The sequence below is a fragment of the Phaenicophaeus curvirostris genome, chromosome 5, assembly GCF_032191515.1.
Source record: "Phaenicophaeus curvirostris isolate KB17595 chromosome 5, BPBGC_Pcur_1.0, whole genome shotgun sequence".
In the NCBI taxonomy this organism is placed as follows: domain Eukaryota; kingdom Metazoa; phylum Chordata; class Aves; order Cuculiformes; family Cuculidae; genus Phaenicophaeus; species Phaenicophaeus curvirostris.
In genome coordinates, this window is record NC_091396.1 from 45409151 (window position 1) to 45433982 (window position 24832).

At 40.3% G+C, this 24832-nt stretch overlaps 2 protein-coding genes across 3 annotated transcripts in view; both read left to right on the top strand.

Annotated features, from left to right (window-relative positions):
* The window catches only part of VASH1 (vasohibin 1), a 215820-nt gene extending 208844 nt beyond the window's left edge, over positions 1-6976 (top strand). The window contains exon 8 of the transcript XR_011337555.1: positions 6966-6976. The gene's annotated coding sequence lies outside the window, so the exon portion shown is untranslated. The remainder of the gene's footprint in view (positions 1-6965) is intronic.
* Positions 6977-11546: 4570 nt separating this feature from the next.
* Positions 11547-22353, top strand: CIPC (CLOCK interacting pacemaker). 2 transcript variants are annotated; one of them, XM_069858516.1, is made up of 4 exons: positions 11547-11582; positions 14371-14545; positions 15435-15604; positions 19085-22353. In XM_069858516.1, exons 2-4 carry the CDS (start codon positions 14479-14481, stop codon positions 19961-19963), a joined length of 1116 nt encoding a protein of 371 aa, XP_069714617.1. In that variant the 5' UTR covers positions 11547-11582; positions 14371-14478; the 3' UTR covers positions 19964-22353. The 2 variants fall into 2 exon arrangements, with proteins under 2 accessions (XP_069714617.1, XP_069714616.1); XM_069858515.1 differs by lacking the exon at positions 11547-11582 and adding an exon at positions 12019-12930.
* The last annotated feature ends 2479 nt before the right edge of the window (positions 22354-24832 follow it).

The following is a 24832-nucleotide window of genomic DNA, read 5'->3' on the forward strand; positions in this document are numbered from 1 at the left end:
ATCAATGCTACCCCCACAAAAGAGCCAGAATTCAAGCCTTAAGCAGCAGATATTTCTGGCTTGGAATTTCAACAGAAATCTTCCTGATCGCATGACAGGTGTATGTATCCTCTTTTTGTACAAGCCACCATGTATGCCCTTATACACATATTTTAGTCATGGCCCATTGAATGCCATTTGAGTTGGAGTTTTGGATTAAGAATTCCAGCTTTTCTGTATCTCTTCATATACCTGACTTCTATTTTTGAAGAGACATTTCTAGATGTGAAAAGACAGCAGATAATTCTGGATGCAGATTGTCTGCTTAGCCTGCCATCAAGGGGGAAATTTAATACCCATTCTCATCGAACTCTTTATATTCATATTTACCAATGAAAAAACTTGAACTTTTTCTGATGTGCGTCCATCACAAGGTTTTTTTTTTTCTGCTGACTCTCAAGACTGAGATGTGGGCTTTGTTGCTTTATACTATGAAAGGAAGGTATGGCACCAATAGTCCTGATTTAGAAGCATTTGCTATTTACAGAATATAAACAGGAGGAATGTTTGGCCTTAAAACTGGGAAATAAGTTAGAAATCTCAAGTTATTTTCTCACTCTGCTACTTACGTGGGTATTGTGCTTACTAAGAAAAATATGTACTTTTCATGTGCTTTGAATAAAGTGCAGCTATAATCCTAACAAAGACAAGAGAATTATAGCATGAATTGGCTTAACTACTTGAAGTAAACTCTAAAATTAAAAACTTTTTTTTTTTTTTGGTGATAACACTACCCTGATGTGTGAACTTTTGCAATCAATTTATCTGTCTTTTAATTTTTGGTTCCCTATCTGTAAAATGACATGACAATAGTTATCAAATTCATAAATGGAGTGTTTGTCTTAAAGAACATTTATAAACCCATAAAGATCCCCAGATGATAAGTGCTACAGAAAGCAAAGGACTATTATTAATAATGCCCACTGTGAATGCTGCTTGTATCTTAGTCACAACTTTATCCCTAAAATCACCAGAAGAAGATTTAAAAGCTTACAGAAAATGCTGAAATGAGGCAAATTTTCTCTCATCTCTGTAAAACATCTTGCTGCACTGAGAGCTCCAGCACACATCTGTCATCTGGAGGCCAAGCAGGCCTCGCACAATTCCAGGAAATCAATTCCAAAGACTGTAGATTGTCAGTTGCGTGTACACTGGAGGCCATCCAGGCAGCAGATTAAATTGTATGAGAAAATTGTAGCAGGCTCTGGACTGCATGTAATGGAGACCCCAATGACCTTTCTGAGGACTTGGGAAACATGCATTGAAATTACCAACAGACCCTTTTGTAGCACCAAAACTGAATACTGAACTTCTCTTACTCATCACATAAGGTCATTTACAACTGAGCTATTTCTGAAAATGTAATTGCCATCCTTTCTTCTTGCAGAAAATGTACAGGGATACCAGAGCTGCATGAAAGCCTCAGTCTTTAGCAGCATTTAATGGGACTACTGTTCCTGAATCTTTCACCCCTGAGAGATTTCAGCAGAATACCTAAAACACTGGCCAAAATGATTGCCGATGCAGAAGGCTGATTTAGACATGTAACAGTTTCAGATTTGTTTCATTCAGCCTCTGCTGACTACCGCCTCGTTTTTGTTTCATTGTTTCTAGAGTACCCTTGACATGGCCAGAGTTCAAACTGCTAATGTGACCCTCCCAGTGCTGCTCACTTAAGGGTTCAGGATGTAGCATATAACTTTCCTTGTCATGAACAGGAACGCTACATGTACACAAGGAACCTAAAACCTTTTGAAGATAAAGTTTTGCTACACCAACGAAGGATGAGCAACATGAAATTGTTTATTACTTCTGATCAACCTATGGTATAAAAACTGGGGACTTACACCCTTGACTTCTACTTTCCCATTTATCAGGGGAAAGGTAGGTTGATCATTTTATCTCAGTCCTTAATATTGTCCCTACGCATATATTTGTAACTTTTTAAAATAAATTATTTATTTAAATCTACTAGAAAATATTTACAGGGCATTTTAAGCAGATGGAATGCATACATTTGTTGGTTTGGAGATGGAGTGCGTTTTTTTGAAAAGCCCTTTTGCTATGACAGATAAACATGTCTTTTTTCCTTTGCGAAATCATATGGAATCACATCCCATTCTGCCCATAACTTAGAATTTTGTATTTATCCCCAAAGCAGCTTTCAGTGTATCAGACTAATGGAGTTCTTAGTCTGACAGCAAGGCTCTGCAACCTCTACAAGGCACATGATTCTGGGCCCCTCACCACAAAAAGGATGTTGAGGCTCTGGAGCGAGTCCAGAGAAGAACAACAAAGCTGGTGAAGGGGCTGGAGAACAGGCTTTATGAGGAGCAGCTGAGGGAGCTGGGGTTGTTTAGCCTGGAGAAGAGGGGAGACCTTATTGCTCTCTACAACTACCTGAAAGGAGGTTGTGGAGAGGAGGGTGCTGGCCTCTTCTCCCAAGTGACAGGGGACAGGGCAAGAGGGAATGGCCTCAAGTTCTGCCAGGGGAGGTTTAGGTTGAACATTAGGAAAAAAATTTTCATGGAAAGGGTTGTGGAGCACTGGCAGAGGCTGCCCAGGGTGGTGGTTGATTCACCTTCCCTGGAGGTGTTTAAAAGACGGGTGGATGAGGTGCTGAGGGGCATGGTTTAGTGATTGATAGGAATGGTTGGACCCGATGATCTAGTGGGTCTTTTCCAACCCAGTGATTCTGTGATTCTGTGATTCTGTGATCAGAGAGAGAAATAGTGAACAGGGACTGCTCTTACCATTTTCATGGGTGTTTTTGATTCTGCCACAGACTTCCTATATGACCTTGACCAAGTTTTTAAATCTATTTCCTAATTCCCCATGTGTTATTCTGGGGCAGTAATTCCCCATATCAGAAGCATCTGAGTACAAACATATTGTTAAATGCTTTTAATGGTAAGACTTCTAAGTAACATGCTCCCTCAAAGAAAATTATCTTTCTGCTAAAGGAGTGATTGTTTTATTGACTCTAAACTAACTTTGTTTATTGACTCTAAACTAACTTTTTTATCAGAGATCTTGGTCTGATTAACCTGTAAGTTGTAAGTGTAAGAAAATCTATGGGCTGAATGAATGAAGAATGGAATGAAAGGCATATGAATATGAAGAGGAGATTTTCAAAGACTATTTTAGCTACAGGCCTTTTCATATCAAATATCTGGTGCACCCAAGCTGTAAAAAGCAAAGCAGGAATTTCTAGGATCAATTTCATCCCTTTGACTCATCCCCTTCCTTTGCCCATTTGCTCTCGTAAGACAGGTCCAGAGTGTGCAACAGGAAACTAAGCAAAAACAAAACAAGAAAAACGCATTTTAATTTTAGCCACACAGCTGCCTCTGGATTCTTTAAATACACTCCCCTCTAAGTACTTCCATACACCAAGCTATCCAAGTGCTCTAGACAAGATGAGTCTCAATTGCAAACTCTTCTACAACTAATCTCTCTCTGGCTCTGCTACAGCAATCAAACCAAGCTGGTCAAATGTCCAGCTGGGGCAAACTAGGTCCTTATCAAAGTGCCCTCTGTTATGTGGCTCAACGTGATGAGTCTCCATGTTCTTTGAGCAGGGACAAGTTTTCAGATAGGGATTAAAAACAACTTCTTTTTTCCTTATCCTCTCCCTTGGCACATTGACACACAGCGTAGGGAACCAAAAATATCTTTTGAAGTCGTGCCTGCAAGTGACACTGTGGCCTAGTATAATGTGCTGGGTGCCCTATTCTCCTTGTGCCAAGTTGCATGCAGCCTTGCTGTCTGGAAAACTATCTGGGGAATTTAACAACTAACAGGAGAAAAATGGGAAATTTAAAAGCTCAGTCACATGCTCAGTTCTTAATTTTGGATTGTTTTTTCCCTTTGGCTCTGAAGGTGAAACATAAACCACCTCGAAATTCCAGAGGTTTTTTACTGCCATCATGTGGAGAATTTCCTAAATGTTGAATAAGCATCTTCCCTGACTGCATGTGATTTATCCTGCCCTTGGCAAAACTGAAAAAAATCTAATTCAGTCTTACATCTACACAGTCCTGAAGCCACAAATGCCATAAACATCTGCTAAATATTCTACCATCCTCAGTATACTTTGTTTTTGCCCTACTGAAGCAATGTATTTGCTTGCACCGCAGAGCTGGTGAAAAGTGTGACAGCCTGGGTATGCTTGTCATTTCTGATATTCTGTTACGGATTCTTTCTCTGGTCTGCAGGATCATACAAACATTTAACATCAATGATATTTCTTTCCATGCAGCAATGATACAAAGGAAAACAATATCACAGCAGTGTATCACAAGTCCAATTATATAAATTCTCTTAGGATAAGAAATATACATTTTTCAGTCATTACTGTTCCCACTACGCAATCCTTCATTTTCTTTGACCATTGTAACAATAGCAATTGAGGAATTTGGTAAAAATATTAAATTGTTCCAGAAGGCTGGAAATCTAGAGGGTTATATGAATTTTAATAAAAGAAGGAGAGTATTCCCACCTTCCAGGAAATGTCAAGATTTCAAAAGTTTTGACCAAAATTAATAACTATATTTCAGTTACAAAAAGGAACCTCACCAAATTTTATTTCTGTTTTATGTCTTTTTAGCTTTGTATAATACTGATTAATATTTTATTTCCTATTGTAAAAGTAAAAATAAAATACGCAATTTTTCAGCAAACTTTTCAGCAATATTCCTTAAAGGGTTTATTTCTGTTAAATCAATACAATCTGTAAGACAGTCACTGTCACAACATTTCCAAGAAGCTCTGTTTATTTTCCCAAAGACATGAAAACAAGTGGCCCCATTTTCGAGAGTGGTGAGGCCATAGTAGCTCCTCCTAAATGCAGCACAATATAAATCAGACTTGAATGCAGGTTAGGAATCCAATTGGCATCTTTTGTCCACTCTGCCATGTCACTTGAAATCATAACTGGTTTTTAGTTCCTCCCTAAACCAGAGGCTTGCAAACATAGTAATTATGGACCTCAGCAAGGTCTATAAGTGACTCCAGAACAAAGACATGTTCTAGTCGATACCAACATCCTCTTGTACAACAAGACCTCTTCAGAAGAGCTGCTACCTTTAGTAAGTTTAGAAAGCTGGTCTGAAAATCTGTCAAGTACTATAATCAAGGCATTGCCACCTTCTAGTCTCATAAAAATTTATTCAGATTTGCTTACACCAAATAGGCCGCTGGAAAAAATCAGCACTCAGAAGCTTGTTCTTGATCTGCTCCTGTAAGTTCTAGACACAAACCATTCAGTGTTTCAATGTGACAGTCTTCATGGCATAAATTAAAGGTAGAATGGATCCTGCTACTCTCTCCTAGCACAGGGGAACATATTTTGCCCTGTGAACCAATAGTCATTTCTATATTTGTCTTTTAAATGGCTCTAGTAATTCTGAACGTTTCACAATCAAGTTATTAAGCAAAGCAACCACTAAGTAAACCCCCACACAACAGATGAATTCAGACATCTAACATAATAAGCCTACAAGGAAAGCATCTGAGTTACAGTGGCACCTGAGCTTCTCTGAAAGCTTACATCCAGTCTATATCCTTGGCTCACCTATCTGCACTATGAGAGATAGCATGTGGCTATATTAATGTTATCACCTCATATGATCTTTCAATTGATTAATCCATAGAGAATTTAATCCTTCTATATGCAAATACTATGGTTGGTCTTTAATCCTCTGTAGAAGAGGGCTACACTGAAGGTTCAAAGTTAAAATTCTCTTCTGCATGAGATGTATTTGTTACCCTCGCACATAAACTAACAAATTCTTGGTTTTTCATTTGCTCATAAAAATGACTGGAAATAAATAATTGGCAAAAATCTTATCAAAATAATATTCTGAAATATAGTCAAATATAGTTCTCATCAATTAGGAAAACACAGATTTGAGACCACCAGTGCAGCCTTAATTCTAGTACATTATGTATTTATTTTATCATGCTATGTTTAACTACCTCCTGACATCTTAGGGTTTTTTTCCATGAAAGATGATGTCATTCAGTCGACTGAGTAAATGGTGTCAGGAATAAATAATATATAGAATTAGGCTGTTGTTTGTAGTATCCCAATTCCATATTTGTTGTCCTTGGTATACAAATAAAATTGTTTTAAAGTAAGATTTGGGCCTACTTATTCCAATTTCATGTAAATTACATAAAGCCCATTTCATCCTTAAGAGGTCCACAGGCAGCCCTCGATTGGACCAAGTTTGGCTTTCTCTATACACTTAATTCAAAGAGACACACGACACCTGGTGGTTATTAGAAATAACGCAGGAATGTAGAAGCCATGTGAAGATACTTAGAATGATAGAATCATAGAATGCTTTGGGTTGGAAGGTACCTTTACAGGTCATCTAGTCCAACCCCCTTCAAAAGCAGGGACATCTTTAACTGGATCAGGCTGCTCAGAGCTCCATCCAACCTGACTTTGAATGTTTCCAGGTATGGGGGCTCCACTGCCTCCCTGGACAATCTGTTACAGTGTCTCATCACACTCATTGTAAAAAAGTTCTTCCTTACCCAGTGTAAATCTACCTTCCCTTAGTTTAAAACCATTACTCCTTGCCCTTTCACAACAGGGCTTGCTAAAAAGTCTGTCCCCATCTTTCCTATAGACCCCCTTTAAATATACTAGAAGGCTGCTTTAAGGTCTCCTTGCAGCTTTCTCTTCTCTAGGCTGAGCAAACCTTACTCTCTCAATCTGTCCTCATAGGAAAGGTGGTCAAGCCCTCTGGTCATTTTCTGTGGCCCTTCTCTGGACCTGCTCCAACAGCTCCATGTCTTTCCTGTGCTGAGGGCTCCAGAGATGGATACAGTACTCCAGGTGTGTTCTCACCAGAGCTGAGTAGAGTGGCAAAATCACCTCCCTCGACCTGCTGGCCATGCTTCTTTTGACACAGCCCAGGATACGATTAGCTTTCTGAGCTGTGAGCGCACATTGTTGGCTCATGTCCAGCTTATTATCATCATTCTCAGGTACACAAAATTAAGATGCAACTACAAAAAAGAAGACACTGGACATTACAGCCCATATTAAGGAGTCAGTAGAGATGGCCTTAACAGACTCAACACTTAACACAATGAAATTACCAAAGCAACCATCAACACCTGAAATACAAAACTAAGCCATTTTTGATCTCCAGGAAAACGTGACATCTATCCTGTTGGAGTAATAGCAGCCCTTTCATGCAACAGTGTAAATCCTGTAGATTTCTCCATCAGAAAAAAACAATATCATGAAGATATTTCCCTGACGGCATTGCACTGATTAAGTAAAGACACCTTTCTGCACCCTGTAGCTTTCCCCGTCGGAGGCTACCTTGAAAACACGGAGGAGATGAAGACTGTGCTGGGGAAGTGTGGGAGTACAAAAGGGCACACTGCACTCCAAAGCACCTTGGACTGTTGAAATGGTCTGATCTGCACAGATTAAAAGCAGTCACTGGGGCTGCTCTTTTGCAATTTCCCCAAATCCTCAGTAGACCCAAAAGTCCAGGATCTGCAAAGTGGGTATTAAATCCACCTTTGTTCTCCTCCTACATATTACAGTACAAAGGGCATAAAGAGCATCAAAGGTGCTTTATTCTTGATATGACATCTCTGCTTATCATTTGTTATTCATATATTATCACCATTTTGCCTTCCCATAATTTGGAGACATTTACAGTAAAGTTGAACTTGCAGGTGGATACAAGAATCTAAGTGTACTTTTAACAGGAAACATAGCTAGATAAAGTTGAAATGCAGAAGAAAAATGAACCATTGCTAAAATACCTTCCAAAATCTTGTTAATTCAACTCCTGGGTGAAATTCTATGACCTGTGATAGACTTTAGGTCAGAACAGGTGATCACACAATATCGCTTTCATGCTTCAAAATTTATTAGATATTAATTATTAACAGAACCCACATGTGGAAAGTCTTTTCAAACAGATTTGGAGGCTTAATATTGTTTTAATGTCCAACAATACAGCTAACAGGAATACAAAAGGGAACACATTCAGATTCAGTGTTCCTCTGCTAAAAGGTGAGGCAAATATTTAATCCACATGTATTCATTCTTTAATTGAGACCAATAAAAACTTAAAGGCATCATTGGAACAACATTCTTCTATTAATGTATTAAAATTACAGAAATGGATAATAGAAGAAACAAAGATATCTGCATCACAATATCATAAGAGTTAGAGTTTGGTTCAATAAATAACATACATAAAGCTATTCATTTGCAGACTAACTTAATGCAACACAGTACCTACTCAATTTTGTTTTGTCTGTGATAGCAAAATAAATCAGCAAGTATATGAAGAAAAAAAGATTGAATACACAGCATTTTCAGACAAACATCTAACCTCTCCAGTTCAGACAGTGAATTATGAAACCATGTTCTTCTTCTGACCTGTCTACGCTTTACTTCCGAAGCTTACCAAATATTTCTTCCTACTGCTGTATTAGGACAATAGATTCTTTGTTCCATAAGAATTTATGAAGTCCATGCATTCACACCTTGATTAATTGTTCAGTAACTACACAAGACCTATTATTTAACTGCTTCATTGGATAAATACTTGCTTTTGTCCCTCTCAAGCCATAAGCGATGATTTCTGCAAATGTTGAAACACCTAAACTGAATCAACATGCAGTCATACTTCACGCATATTGTTTTCACTCTTCTACTGTTGTATGACCAGAATAAACAGGGAAGTGAACAAAAAGCTCATTTGCCAAAATGCTCACCTTTAGGATAAACAAACCAATCACAGTACAACATGTGAAAAAAAGAAAACATCCTGTTGCTGCTGACAGTAATCACTAAAAGCACACAGTAAACTAGGCCTTGTATCAACAGAGAAGCAAATTAAATGAAAAGGGAGAGAAAGGACAATGACATAAATATTAAAACCACAAAAAAGGCATATTTGGGAACCAGCAGAATTCAGTTTATAATGCTCAATATAAACCTAAGGTTTAATTCATCTGCATTCATGACAAATCCAGTTGATAAGATTTAATCTATGAAAAACAGAGGTTTACCTTGACTATTGAAGAAAACTTCCGTATTTACACTACGGTATTACAGTTCTCTTCATCTCAATGGGCAGTTCTGCTGCTCATTGGATGAAGGCCTGGTATGACACAGTCCAAATCTGTTCTGAGTAACCTGAACTGAACAGCAGGTTGTCTGTCCCAAATACAGACTGCTCACTCTCTAACAAGCTGTTTTCAGTGAGTAGCCACACGTACATCATAATCTGAGAAATCTGGTCTCTGTGAAGATCAGTAACGGTTGTTTCTGGGGATAAGGCAACCAAGACCATACCTGAACAAGTATCATGACGCAACAGCATTCTTAGCATGCTTTTCTTCTCAAATCAAGCCTCCTAAAGATCCAAATCCATAGTCGAGGGATCACACATCTTATTGTCAGGACCACAAATCACCTTACTTGAGGACTTGGGCCCCAGCAAAAGTTAATTAGCCAGCTGAAAGAATGCGCAGTGCAAGGGAGGAACAAGTTGCTCAGAGATAAGGAGGAAGGGGGCCTAGAAACTACTTGAGAATGAACAGGACGTTGAAAACTGCAACCTTGAAAATTACTGAACTGAGACAACTATGCAAACTTAGCTGATTATTATCTGGTTTGCAAAAGTCTGTATAGAAATTGCATGTGTCTACGTGAGTATAAATATACCCCTTAGAGCACCGACTCGGGGTCGTCCTCCATTGTCTGGGGTGACCCTGGCTGGCCGGTTACCTGATTTCCTATGCGCATTTAATAAACATTTACATTACTACCAACTCCGTCTCGTCTCTTAGTGTCCTGGACCCTTACACTTACGGTACTTTTTAGATGTAACTTGGAGCCAACTGTGGTATTTAAATACTAAAAAAACCATTCTAGGAATATGTGTCACTGGTGTTCTCTCACAGCACTTTGGATTAGTAGCACTGGAATTCATTCGGTGTCACATTTTCAAAATGACACAGTCACCTGACATAATCCCAGACATTTTTGTTTTGCATTTCACAGGTTATTTATGAGACTATGCTGAGAATAAGGTCCTTCTCTTTACTACTCAGGAAGGTATTAGGTCATGTTGATTTTTTTAGTCAGCATGTTTCAGGTTCTTTTACAAGACCATGATAACAATAAAAGTACTTCTTTCATCCATTTCTATTCAGGGAATTCATTGCATCTTTGCTCAGCCGTTCCACGCAGCCTTTTCAGTTTTCTCTAATGAAATTGCTTTCATGTCCAAATGCAAAATATTCTGACAGACTTCTGGATGCTGGTAGTGTTTATGCAGTTCTCAGAACAAGAATAGCTAGTCTAGTTGCATTCATTGATCTAGAGAATTCATTCAATTCCTCCTCCTTATTTCCCCTTGGTTTATATGCAGTTCATGGAAAGCAAATCCACACATTTCTTTCACTATCCAGTATTTACCAACCACACGGAAGAATAAAGGTATCCTTACTCTTTTTCTGCTCGTGACAGCTCCTCCTTTTGCCACATTTTCCCTCTTTAAAACAAGTTTAAAGCTTTTGAATTCCTTTGGTGCTGCTTTCCTCATTTGTAAATTACTGTCACTGTTTATGTTTTTGCTGTCACAACTCATTCCTGGCGTGAGAGGCTCTAGGAAAGCCTTAACTCTTGTGTAAAGATGAATTGTACTTTTACACAACATTTGGAAAGTCCACCAGCAACCCAAACTCCTCGCTCTGATGACCCTGCCCAATTTCTTCAAGCTCTCACACACCCAGCCACGCAGCACAAGGCAAACACAAGGACCTCCTTCTGATGCGTCTGACAGTGACAGTGCGATGGGTATCTAAGAGGTTTATAAAACCAACACATCGGCGGTCCCTTCCCCCCCAGCAGACCTTGTGTGTGTCCGTGGCCATTTGTGCCTGCTCACACCTCACGCTGGTGCTCACTGCATTTGAGGACTTGTGGTAACACCTCCGCCAGGGGAGGTTTAGGCTGAACATCAGGAAAAAAAAATTAACAGAAAGGGTCATTGGGCACTGGCACAGGCTGCCCAGGGAGGTGGTTGAGTCACCTTCCCTGGAGGTGTTTAAGGCACAGGTGGATGAGGTGCTGAGAGGCACGGTTTAGTGATTGATGGGAATGGTTGGACTCGATGATCCGATGGGTCTTCTCCAAGCTGGTGATTCTGATCCTACTGAGCCTGTTCCTGCCGCCTCCTCGAGACTGCCGCCCTCCTGCCCCTCACAGCTTCCCGCCCGGCGCCACGCGCACCAACGGCCGTAACGGTCCTAACGGCCGCCCGCGCGCAAGCCCCCCTGCCCCCCAGCCCCAGGAGAGCTAGGAGCTCCGCCGGCCGCCTCAGGCAGCGTCGCTGTGCGCACGTGCGCCGAGTGGAGACTGGCGGGAAAACATTCCTCTTCCGGCCCCGGCTTGTCTAGGCGGCGCGGGAGGTTGGCGCTCTATGGTGGGGCGCGGGGCGCATGCGCGGGGCGGCGGGGCTGGAGCTGTGGCGGTCCGCACCCAGGTGAGGGGGGGGCCCGGTGCGGCGCGGCGCGGGGGGAGCCGGCGGCGGCTGTGAGGGAGCGGGGGCGGCCGGGGCTCGCTTCGCTTCCCCTCGCGGCGCGGGCGGCGCTCGGGCCCCGCAGCCGGTCGGCCGGGCCTGGGCCGGGCGCGGGGGCCGATGCGGCGCTGGGCGGGGCGCGGCGGGGCGGGCGCGGGCCGGGGCGCGCCGGGGCGGCCCGGGGCGGCGGCGGCGGGGGCCGCGGGAGGGAGGCGGGGGTCCCGCGGCGCGAGGGAGGGGCGCCTCTGGGTCGCTTATTTTCGGTTGTGGTTTTGTTGCTGCTGTTGTTGTTAGTCTGTGCGGATTTTTTTTGCGTAAGGGGGTAGGAGGAGGTGTGGCAGCCCTTCCCAGGGCTTCCCTGGATGCGGGGCTAACGGGTGACGCGTTATTTCGCTGATTTCTTGCCTTTCTCTGTCTGATTGTGCTTTACTTGGAGATTAGCGTCAATATGTTACCGTTTTCGTAGGAAATGCATTTGTTTTGGAAAGGGCTATGTAATGGAAGTATGGATTGGGACTTAAACCTCATTTTAAACCTCGTCTTTCATCCCAGGGGTAGCATCTAGGTTGCTTTTAGGTAGTTCTTCATACGTGTTAGAAGGTCGGCAGGTGTGACTGAAGATGAAAAGTAAAAACAATGCAAATAGCTACCGAGGAAACTTTCTTCTGCTGACAATTATTCTGTCCTTCTCATAGTTATGTAGACAGTCACCCTTCCATCTCAGCACTGTTATCTAAGGAACAGAATTCATTACTGGAGGTGATGAGGCTTGAGATCTTGGAGCAGAATTCTAACAACTGGTTGTCAGGACCTTAAGAAGAAGCTTGCCTATTGGGGTGTATTGTTCCAGAATGTCTGCTGCTATGTCACTTGAAGTAGTTCACGCTGGATACTGCCACTATTGGACTGCTGGCCTGACTATGATGCGGACTCCCGAGTTCCTGTATTTGTAATTTAAATGTACATGAGACACAGCTTCATAAGGTTGATTTTTGGGAAAGTAATTTCTGCAAATAATATTAGACATAATTTCTGCACTTCATCCTGACATTTTTAAGTTAGCCAACCTCAGCTACCTTAAGAGAGGCAGAAACTTTGCTCTGCTTTACTCAAGTCTGGCTGCCATCATGAAACCACAAACTACATACGCGTCACTACGTTGTGACACGTATGTAGTATGTGAGGCCATAATGTAACTATACATGTTTTTGATTTTCATAGCTTTTAGTTTCAGCCTTCCAGTGTTCTCATTCTGGGTGTGGGAAGAAGAGGGCATTTCTAAGGCCATGTCTGCCCTAGGAGTGCATTGCAGGTATAGTATGTGTTTGCACTCTTAGCAGTATGGATTTGTTTAGCTCCAGCATATTCTCTGATCACTTAGTTTACTTTCTTTTTTTCTGGTGACTTTACTCTTGAGAGTGAAACAAACTGTATTAACAAAACCACAGCTTTGTAGGTTCATCTGTATTTGTGGTATGGGCTTCACCCAGCACAACTGACTTGTTTTGGGATTCAGTCCCTGAAATAGTTAATTTTCTGTAAGATAAATATGGCCTGACAAGCTTTCAGTTCTTGAAAAAAAAATAGTGTTCCTGAATACCCTTTGGCTTTTAGTTTGTTTTGCCTTTTTGGGGTGTGAAGAAACATGTCTAATACATTAGTTTTCTATGTTTCGTTCTTTCAGAACAGAAACATCTCAAATTATTCAAAGTCTCCAAATAGCTCACTGGAAGTGTAAAGAGAGATGCACAGCTGTCCCACTTGAGTCAAAGGGGCATTGATTTAATTACATGTAACAGCGGTACATTTCATGTCTGCTATTTTATTTTGGTTACTCATGTTGCTGAACTTCATAGAAACGGGCATTGCACCTCTGGCAGATCAAGAAATCGTGTTCCTATTTCCCAAGTTTTGTGTGTGTACCCTTTCTGACAGAGTTCATAACAGTCAGAAGTTATTTATGCATTGTGCTCTCCAGATGCACATCATGTACTTTACTCAGTTAATTTTAAGTATGAAATGATTATACTTCGGGTAATTTCGTAAGATTGGCTGATCTGTGCTCTGTACGCTGACTTGCTCAGCCACTGAAGAAAGGAGCTGAACGAGGTGGGTGCGTTCTGCCCCTTCGAATGCACCTACATTTTCAGTATTTCTAAGATACCTTTGAGTCACTGATGACATTCACAGCAGTAGTAAAAAATAATTTTTCTAAAAAGTAAAATATCTATACTATGTTTCTGCTTCAATCAATTTCTTTCTTCCTGTGCCTCGGGTGTTTTGGTGTTTTTTAACCACACCTCAAGGATTTAACAGCCATGCTTAGTGTGATGTTCTCTTGTAGTCAGTGCAGCGGACTGAAAGATTGGAACATGGACACTACTGAATTTTTAAAAATCAGCTTAAGACAGATGGAAAATTTTAGTCCAGAAGACTCTACAATGTAATGTGTCAGTTAGTGCAAAGAATTGTTGCCTGTCTTTTCTATTCTGTAATGTGTTATTAAACATGCATAGTTTAGAGAGTTTTGTCAGGAAATAAACTGTGGTTTTATTGGCAAGCCTCTGCTAACTGAAATGTCCGATAAACATAGCAGATGTGATAGAATTCTACAGATTGCATAACAGATGCTGCAAACCTTTGATAACCAGATTTCTATGAGGACAACCATGACCTTCTTTGTTGTCTTATACTGATGGAACTTGCTTTAGATTCAGGGAAAGTCTCTTTTTGTTCTTAACTGTTTTTGTAGTACCTCTATGGAAAAGGTGTTAAAAACTGCCTGTGGTGCTATGGAAGCATGGAGAAAAAATAGTCATCTGTTGAGACCCTCAAGGAACTATTGGGCAAAGTGACGGAAATGAAGAGCTTGAACCATCACTTCAGCATGGCGGCAGCTGAATCTGACAAGGACTCTGGATATTCAGGTTTAGAAAACCACTGCATTAACTTTTTGTGTTACACTTTTCAAGGTTTTCTTCTTTTTGGTGATGTTTAACATATCTGGCTCTAGCTTTTTACAGTTTGTCTCAATACCTGTGAGGGCCTTTATATGCAGAACAGGTTTCATCAAACTTTTTTTGGAGTGGAGCTATATGGTGCTATAAAATTCATCCTGTCAGTTTGGATGACACGGAAATTTAGAATGTCCCTAATATAGAAATGAATGGAAGAATCTCAGACTTCAGAGTCTGGAAGTGGGTATGGCAAAATTATTTTTTGTTCTTCACAGTGGTGAATGAACTGTTGTATTATGCAGTCTAAGGTCTCTTAGGATTGTCAGGAGAGCCTGATAAACCAAAGAGTAATTATTAACAACATCAGTAAAATGTAGACACAGCGTGCCACTTTGATACTCCACAAAACGTGCAAAGATTGCCTTTAAAGAACAAACATGCTTTTGTGAGAGGTACTTGCCTGTTTGGGTTTGTAGGTAGAAGATTTCAAGACACAAAACGCCTGCAGTGCAGACTACGGCTATGGCAATGCTGGAGCCTGTAGTTCTTTCCTGTACCAGGTCTTAGAGCAGTCTTCATGGTAGTGCAAGGCACCTTGGAGACTAAATACAAAAAACCAAAAAGAAATAGACTTTTTTTTTTGGAGATGGTATCTGCATGAGAGCTGGCCTGAAATACAAGCATTTTATTAAAGGCTATTTGACAGCTGTTGCTGCAGGTCTATTTTTATTGGTGTTCCAGAACTAAACTTCATTTTTCTTTGGGGCTTGGTTGGAAGGAAGCAGAGTAGTAGAACTGAAACAAGGTAGCAAATATGCTGCATGTGAAACAACTAACAAATGAATTCTACCTCTGGCAGATGGGAGTTCAGAGTGTCCCAGTGCTATGGAGCAGACTGACTCAGAGGATGTGCTGAATGCATTGTGTTGGAACACAGAGGATGGGCCTTGGCAATGCCCAGTGACCACAAACAGCTCCTTTCCTGCACTTTCTCCTATGGTTGTAATGAAAAACGTGTTAGTTAAGCAGGTAGGGAAGAAATAATATATTGAAAAATATTACATGATTTTTGTGGGTTTTTTTAATATTTTCCTTTCAGAAAGATTTTACAAAGTTGTTGCACTCCATAAAGTAACTGGTAACTTGAAAAGTTCTATTGTGACAGCATGTTATTTTGAGGGACAACTAGAATCACTGTCATGGAAAAAATGTGAAACGGAGAAGCTCTGTTACATCTACTAAACCCCTTTGTCTCAAAGGGATCCCCCCAAAATAGATTTAAGAATATTATGTAGATAGCACCAAAGATCAAACAAAAAAAAAAGTGAGTATTTTTCCTTTTGAAAGCTGATGTCATTTGGTACACTAAATTATGATGATAGGTTTTGCTTCCTGCTTCTTAGGACCTGGAAGTGCTTGGAAATGGGAATGGGAAACACTAATCTAGAATGTTTTGAACGAAGAAGTGAAATCTATATCTGAAGTTCTCTGTGGCATTTTTACATTAACAGTTGTATATCTTTAAATGCATGTGATGACTCACATTGCAACAGTTAAGTTCCCTGTTCTTGTTCTCCAATATCTTATGATATTCTTCTTCCATCGTATCTTTGAGATTCTTAACTTCTACATCACAACAGAACTTTGAGAGCTCAAAAGTATTGCCATGTTATTAGACCTCTTGCTCTACAATTGCTCATGTTTCCTGAGCAGAGCAGATATTCTTCAGTGTTTTTTATTAGAATACAGTGAGAAGGGGGAAAAAAGAATATAGATCGTGATTCTTTTTCTACTGAATCAGATAGGACAACAAGTAAAACCTATTAGATTCAAATGCTGCATATCATTGCTAACGCAGATATGGATTTTGTTGATGTTTGGCAAATTATGCATTTGTGGAGGATTTCTGGTCCCTGAGCGTTGTGCTTTATTTCAACAAGAAACAGTTATGTTCCTGGATATGTGTACAAAATACTGTTTAAATAAATACTGAAGATTTTCATATAGCAGGGAGTAGGCAAGCTTCACCAAAGTCTGATAGTCTTTGGCCCAGATCTCAAAAATTAAACCCTGATTGCTGTGCTAATCTAATGTTAAACTCCAGGTTGTGTTGCAGACAGTTAGGAGAAGTAGCTAATATAAGTATCTATACACATATAAAAATGTAAAACTCTGGTAGTGTAGCAAAAAGGGAATCTGGGGAGGAAGAGTTTGAGATAGATAAAATTACTGGACTCTCTTCTCCTGAGCAGTATGCCATAACATCTAAGTCTAATAATGTATGGTTAAGGACGGAAATGTTAAGTTGAAAAATGTTTATTGTAGTAAACAAAAGCAATGAGTCTAGGTCAGAATAATTACAAAGTGTCTGTCTGCCTTTTTCCATTATTTCTAGTTACCTCGGGTAGTCATGCTGGTTGTCTTTTTAAAATGGTCTTTTCAACCCAGCACTTAGTTGGGCTCACTGGAGCAAGAAACAAAAGCTGCATCCAGTTACTGCTGTTTATTTGTTCCAGTTTCAATTTCAATCAGTATCATCATTCTGTCTCAGAACCACTGTGATCCTGCACAGTGATGGTTACCTGTTGTCCCAATTTCAGAGTGTAAACAGCTAACAGTGTTACTAAAAAAAAAAAATCAAACAAAAACCAAACCATATATTGATGCTCTGAAACATTGTGGCTTGTAGCAAGGTTTCCGTAAGTCTTTTTTTTAAAGTCCTTAATAGGTAGGAAGGCTTTTTAAACATTCAGGGAGTTAGCGTTCACTTAAAACAAAACAAAAAAAAAATCCGCCAACAAATACCAACACTTTGCAGAATTAGTAAAATGAACATGTCCTTCTCTACTAAAACCAAGCTTTTGTGTAGGAGAACACAAGCAGAATGCAATGTGAGTGGAAGGGAGAAGAAAGTATATAATAGAGATAGGAAAAAGCAAGAACAAGATAAACAGTTACTAGAGCTGTTTTGACCTCAATGACTTTGGGGTTCTACTGTGCTAGATACTGTACATTTGTGGGGTAAATGACAATTTTTGACTCCCAAACCTTGCTCATGAGGGCCACATGTTCTGTATAACCATGGTATTTACATACTTAATTATTCCTAGCATCTCCAGACACTTATTCTTTTGACCTTTCTTCTGTGATAAGGTAGTAATATTTTTTTTTATGGGCAATTGTTTTGTACCCCTGTTCCATAAGCATGTCATCCACTGAACCAAAGAAATTCTGTGTCAGAGTGGACAATTGAATCTCATCTCTAAGTCTCAGTGTCTTAATGAGTGGGTCATATCTACTTTTGACAAGTTGAAGTCCTTTACTGGAGGAATGGACTTCAGCAAAGCATGCTAGCATTTCCCAGTTTAAGTCTTATGAGACTAGGGGAAAGGAGATGGATTTCAGATGACTCGGTATACTACCAAAAATAATAAAAAGTATTTGCTCTAGCTAAAAAACATGTCTTCAGCAGGCCTGCCAGCAGCATTCCAAGTCATAAGGAATTGCGAAAGAAACTAACAGTGTATCATATTAGTATAATTGTAGCGGTGATGACTTAAGTCCATTAAGAAGTAAGATTTTGCTTCAGAAAGAGATAGAATCTCTTACTAGACAGTTTGATACATTTGGAGAAAAGCAGGCATGCTTTTTGGGCAGGAGGGCATGAAGATCCACAGTAATGTATTGGAGGAGGAAGAGGTAGTGTCTTGTAAAAATTGATGTATTCCCCTATATTACAGAATGGCTTATGGGAGGGAGTGAGAACATGAGCATTTTTCTTGAAATATAATGCTTTTAAGGTTTATCAGTGCACACCATTTCACAAGACGTGAAGTTAAGCTGCTCTGGGCTTACAACAGGCTTTTTTCCTTGGTTTGGTTGATAATCGTCATTTTTCTTTCTACATCATGGTTTTAAATTTATTGAAACTCTATATTGTACTTATGACTGCGAGACTTACTGAACAGCTGCTGTCTATTTTAAATAACCATTTCAAAAACTTGCTATAGCAGTAGAATCTACAAGAGTAGAGTTGCTGACTTTTAACAATGAGGAATCTGAATTGTTCTTAAAATGTCTGTGTGGTCTTTCTTTGACTCTTTTAAAATATTTCATAACAACAATGCTTAATTATTTCTCAACTTTTCCATACACTTGTTGTTTGACCCTAGGTCTGGGTTGAACTTATACGTGAGTATTGTACAATATAAGCATGTACTGTAATCCCCATTTGGGAAATCAAATATAAATTCAGATTGCATTGGTTTTAAACGTATCTGCTCTTCCATAGTAGAAGGATTATGTATTATAGCTTTGGTTCTAGTGCAGTGCTCTGTCATCAGAAAAAAGAGAAGGATGAGCTTGATGGAAAACTGTTCAGAATACATTAATTGTACAGTGTATATACAATACAGAGAAATGGCACGGTACACCTGGTTAAGTTTTTTTGATCTTCTTCTGCAATGTTGTTGTAAGACTTCTGTTTTTTCCCCTGTTTGTGCTTCTCAGGGGAGTTCATCACAGCTCCAGTCTTGGACTGTGCAGCCATCCTTTGAAGTGATTCCAGCTCAGCCACAGCTACTGTTTCTTCGTCCATCAATCCCACCTCCCATTAACTCTCACCCTGCTGGCAAAAAGAGAAATGACTCTACTAATTACCTGCCCATCCTGAATTCTTATCCCAAAATAGCACCACAGCCCTGCAAAAGAGATCACTCCTTTGATCCAGAAGAGCGTCAGGAAACCAGTTGCCATAAACGACTCTGCACAGAAGCACCCAAGATTGAGACTTCTCCTGTATCGAGGAGCACGGGCTTGCCTAGTAGTCCTTTTGCCCACCTACCAATTAGCTTTAAGACCCCTCAGGATTCCAGCCAGCAAAGTTCTTCAACCCCGGTGACAACTGGAAAGCTGTCAGCAATTCCTGGATTTCATCATGTTTCCAGTGACAGTCAGAAAGTTCTGGGTTTGACTCCCCTTTTGCCTTTTGGAACTCTGCAGGCAACAAAGTGCACCCCTCATGAGAATGAGAGTGCAGCACAGACTGCGATGCAGTCTGCAGTGTGGAGCCCCCCATTGATACCAGAAGAGATTTGCACTACCCCTGAGCTGCTCTTGCAACAACAAAGCAAATGCAGGCGCTTTCAGAATACGCTTGTTGTGCTACGCAGGTCTGGTTTGCTGGAGATCACTTTAAAAACCAAGGAGCTCATTCATCAGAACCAGGTGACTCAGGCTGAGCTGGACCGGCTAAAGCACCAAACACAGCTTTTCATAGAGGCAATAAAGAACAATGCTCCACAGTCGTGGGCTGAGCTAGAAGCATCTCTAACAGGATCTGATAAAGCTGGTAGCAACCTTGAAGACTCCACTTATCCCAACATATAGTGAAAAGGTATATAGCTGTTGGTCAAGTTATTATTGTGCCTCCTGTTTCTTGTCTCAAGCTTTTACTTGAGCATTTTCTGATTCCCAGACTTGTGAAGTGGCTTGCCATTATCAACTTTTTTTCAGAGCCAGTTATGAGACTGGAATAGCATGGCAAGGTCTTGACAGAATGGGTCATTGTGAGCTTGAACTCCATGCTAACTCTTTGTACTTCCTTGGACTCAAGGAGCTTGGATATGCTCTGCTGGCATGTTCCCATTCTTGCAATGAAAAGACAGTCATTTGCAGTATTCTGCAAGCAAGCATCTTCCTATTCTCATCTTCAGATAGTTATGAGAATTGAACAGCAGAACAGGCCCCCAGTATTGGGCTGCCCCAATATGCACGTGCAAGTAGATGAAGGAAGTGGTGAGGAGATGAAAGTTATATATGTGGGGTGGTGTCTTTAGGCTGTTGCTGTCGTTTGTTGTAGCGGAGTCTTGCTTTAGGGTTTTAATGCATTTGAATTGGAGATCTGCTTGTGCTGAAACAGTATTCTGTATTCATTGCAGTCTTCGGTCAACATGATGACTGTCATAGCACCCAAGTGACATGACATGTTCTGATTTTGATCTCTACAGTTGAGCAAGTCAGTGAAAATCACAGTGCTTACACTGGAAGTGATTGTTCCAAAGCTACATTTATTAGTAACTAACAAGTGTACAAGGCAAGTCACTTTGCATTTTCTTGGTAGCTAACAGATTAAACATTGTTATTAAAGACTGCAATGACTTTTGTTAAAACAGTCTAAGGAAGATAGTAAATTACCAGGATTAATTTGGCACATTGAAACATTTTGCTTACAAGGCTAAACTCCTTTCTTTTCCTGTGAAATCAGATTCCTAAGTATTTAAAACAAAGGGAAAAGGATGTAAGGAAAAGGAGCATAGTGGCCTGTAGTGAAACAATTCCTCCTCCTATCACTCTTCCCTCTTTTATTTAGAGAAATCAGATGGAAAAGGGGGGCGGAGGAGAGGAAGGTAAAAAAAAAAATATCGAGATGTCAGCTTGCGTAATCTCCCCAGAAATTTTATCTACCTGAGTTTGAACTTAAAAAAAAAAAATTAATAAAACACAGCCCAAAACATTTTTTCCTCTGCATAAATTTGTATCATTCCAAGCCTGCTTGCTTCAGATACAGCTTACACCACTGTGTGCATAAGATATTAGGCCTTACTAGTAGAGATACACAGTGGTCATGTTACAAAGGCTGTTCTATAGGCATTTATTTCATTTCAGGTTATCTGGAGACTTAACTCTTATCATTCCATCCAGTCCAAAGGGTTTTTTTCAGAGGCAGTCCGTGTAGAGGAATCTGGATTGTTTATGGTATGTTCCTTTATGCATAACAATGTTTTCCAAAAATTACGCAGTCTAGGTAGCGGTATGTTGATGCTTTGATCACTTCTATCACCTCTTTCAGATTCTTAAAAAAAAGAAACTTGAAAATAGAGTGGATGCCTTGCTACTTTGTGGTTAGACCTTTTCATTTTCTGATGCCTCTGGGAATCTATACTGCAGAAGACTGGAGAATACTTTTGTAGTCTTCCTCAAATGTGTGCATTAGAGAAATTGGAAGGGGCATGCCTTCTATAAGGGTTTTCTCGCATTTTAGATTGATGAAAAGAAATGCCATACATGCCTCACAAAGATGAAAAACATGAGTCAGATTTGAACTAGCCAAAGGCTTAGGGGGACATTCTGTGGCAGGATTCGCCCTAGTGGAGCTGTAGCAAACTAACAGCCATGCTTTTCATGGTATCCTGCCCACTTGGTGAAGACTAGTGCAGTATACAGGAATTCATTAAAAGGAAAATGTTCCTAGACTATGTTCTGTCATGTATTTTTTTTAAATATACCTGCTATAATTGTGCATGCTAGGGTGTCTCATAATTTGCAGCACAGCAATATTGAAACTCAGCCAGGAAACCCAGAAGGTAGGAAGGCAGCATAGTACAATGTGATAACGCAGGACGTGTCCGATCTAGTTCTTTTGGAATGAGTTGTGATAACTGCACCAAATGACACTCAGCAGAATAGCTATGATGGTACCTTAGGCCATTTGTGGAAGAATCCCAAAAGATTAACTTGTTTCTTCTGAGCTTCTTGCAGGAGAGAGAGGAGGCAATAGGAGGCAGCTTCGTTGTTACGATACCTGTAGTAGGCCTAAAGGTGAGGTGTGAGAAAATGCATAGGAAATCTTTCCTGCTTTTCCCAAGATTCTTATTGTGCACATCAAATAGAGAGGAGAATTTGAAGTTCAGAATATATATATTTTTAGGAAGTGATCGTCCTAGAAAACAAGATGATGGGCTCAGGCTACCTAGAGATGAAAGAAAGTCAGGAAAAAGTCCAAGCCTAGCTGTTTGAGACAAGAAAAAGTGAATCTAGCAGTGACCTCTTCTCTGTTCTATTTCCATTGCTCTGACAGAGTAAGAGGAAGGAAAATAGACCTCGCAGGGTAGTACCTCTAACTTAGGGAAACTCTTGCTGATAGAAATCTCTTGTAGCCCTCACAATACCACATGTACTTCTCCCCCATGACAGCATTGAGGATGGGCCTTTCAGGTGGCATAATTTGTGTAAATATATATATTCAATAAATCTGTGAATGAAGTCCAGGAGCTGGTTAGAAATCTCCTACTGGGCATCAGTCCAGACTTAAATAGTATTTGCTGAACTAGAAAAATACACTCTGAAACTAATTTATGTAAATCTGGGGCCCCGTAGGAAACATTTCCTTGGATAACTGCGGATCTTGACACAACATCTATAAAAAAGGATGTTAAGTCCCCTAGTCATAGATACATCAAGTACCATTCTGTTAAGTTTCTCTTAGCTGCCTTTGTACCTAGAAGCCCTGATCAACCTTTACATAATAGGGGCTTTTCTTTCTTGGCAGCAGTTTAATAAAATAGGGTAACTTGGTACTGCTTTGAAAAAAATCAGTTGACTATGTTATTACCAGAATAGGTCATGATTCTGGGCAGGATCTGGAAGTGGTTTAGTAGATTTGAGCAGAAACATTAGCCTCTCTGATTGGAAACCTGTAAGCAATGAACTTACAGAATTTTTTTACCTTTGGAACAGCAAGACTTTGCATTAACAAGTTAGCTGAAGGCAGCTGTCCCAGTCTAAGGAGCCCATCCCATGGCCTTCTGGGGGTTCAGTTGCTGCTGACAACTAGCAGGCGAAGTAGCTTGATGGGTCAGACAGACTGCTGGTTTTCTATTAAGTTTTAATAAATGTTGGTATTTTTGATTACCTTTACTATGTATTTTTGAAATTCTACTGCTGTAGTTGGAATGTAAACATTTTCTGTACTTTTGAAGTCTGTTGCCAGCTCTGATTACAGTAGCCTAAGAACTCTGTTATACAACCTGACCTTTTTGCTAAAACTTTACAGAAACAGACTGTGAAATATGAATGAAATAAAGTATCTACTTGAAAATTTGTGTGTTATTTTAATGTGGTTAACCTGCACAGTCCTTGATTCCAAAGCATGCTTTACATACAGTGCCACAACAGCATCTTGCCCATGTGGGGAAGTGTGGATCCAAAAGTGATACTATGATGTATCTCTCAAGAGAGTCATGTGAGCTTTAACAGTATGTATGAATTAAAGGTTCTTTGGGAGGAGCATGAGTAAAAGTGGGCTGTACAGAACGCTAAAAATACATCGTCGTGGGTGACCATTGCCATAGATCTGTCAAGAACAACCTGGAAGGATTTTTCCATCTCTGCATTGTTATCTCCATGTGATGACTGTACATTATGCTCGCAGTCTGTGCAGGATGAACTCCTACACTGTATCTTAATCCTCTCAGCCGGGTATGCAGAAGTTCTAAATTGTGAAGAGATGTTGGCTACTGAAAGAATTACTTGATTGAAAAATCCTCTCTCTCTTCACAAGCATTCTTCAACTAAATCTGCATACCAGCTTTTCAGTAAAACACATTTTTCTAAATGCTGCCATCTTCACGTGGTCTTTTTTTTGTTCAGAGATTACTTTTGCAGTGAGAGCAAGGCAGTCATTCACAGAACATCCAGCAGCCTTGTGGCATGAGATCCCGTCCTAAGGTGCAAGAGATTCTGGTTAAAGCTCTCACTTGGTAGTAGATGAGGCAATAACTCGAGTCTCATTACTACAACTGATTACACTCCTTTTTGGATGTAAAGTAATTTTATTCACTGAGGCTGGAAATTTGGTATCTGCAATTTTTGTGTTCATAAAAGGCGTGGATGCAATTCAAGCAGGAAATTTTCAGGTCTCTGGGTCTCTTCTGGCTATCTTTTTCTTTATGTGGTGAAATCTGTCTGTAGGATGTCAGACCTTTATTCCACTGAGGCTGAAAAAGGTGAATTGCTCCTTTCAGATGCACTGCATCTGTCTTGTTTTGCTTTGTCCTGACACAATCTGAAAGGGGAGGTACTCCCTGAAGGCTTGCGCTTTGGAACCCCCTAGCATGCCAAAATTCTGTCATCCACTAGGCTGAACATAGTGTGCTGTTACTGATTTTGTCCTAGTTCCTGGGGCAGAAATGTGGGGTCCCTACCTACACAATTTCACGGTCTTGCTGTATCTAGGGATGCTTCCTATCAGGCTGATGTGTAATGCAGCTGTATAGCCCTCAACTGCATTGCATGATCCAGACTGTCCAAAATGCATGAGAATTCTGTACCCTTTTTAATTCTGTACCTCTTCTGAGGTATGTACATGAAACAGACTTACCTGTTCCACTCTAATCTGATTTAGAAAGTAGAGGGAAATGCCATGTGTTCAGTTTGCTGTCTTGTAGAGCACAGTTTCCAAGACTTCCTCAAATTCTT

Coding starts and splice junctions, on each gene's coding strand:
- CIPC (XM_069858516.1), top strand. CDS start 14,479: ATGAAGAGCTTGAACCATCACTTCAGCATGGCGGCAGCTGAATCTGAC. Junction 14,546..15,434: donor CAAGGACTCTGGATATTCAG/GTTTAGAAAACC, acceptor TACCTCTGGCAG/ATGGGAGTTCAGAGTGTCCC. Junction 15,605..19,084: donor AAAACGTGTTAGTTAAGCAG/GTAGGGAAGAAA, acceptor TGTGCTTCTCAG/GGGAGTTCATCACAGCTCCA.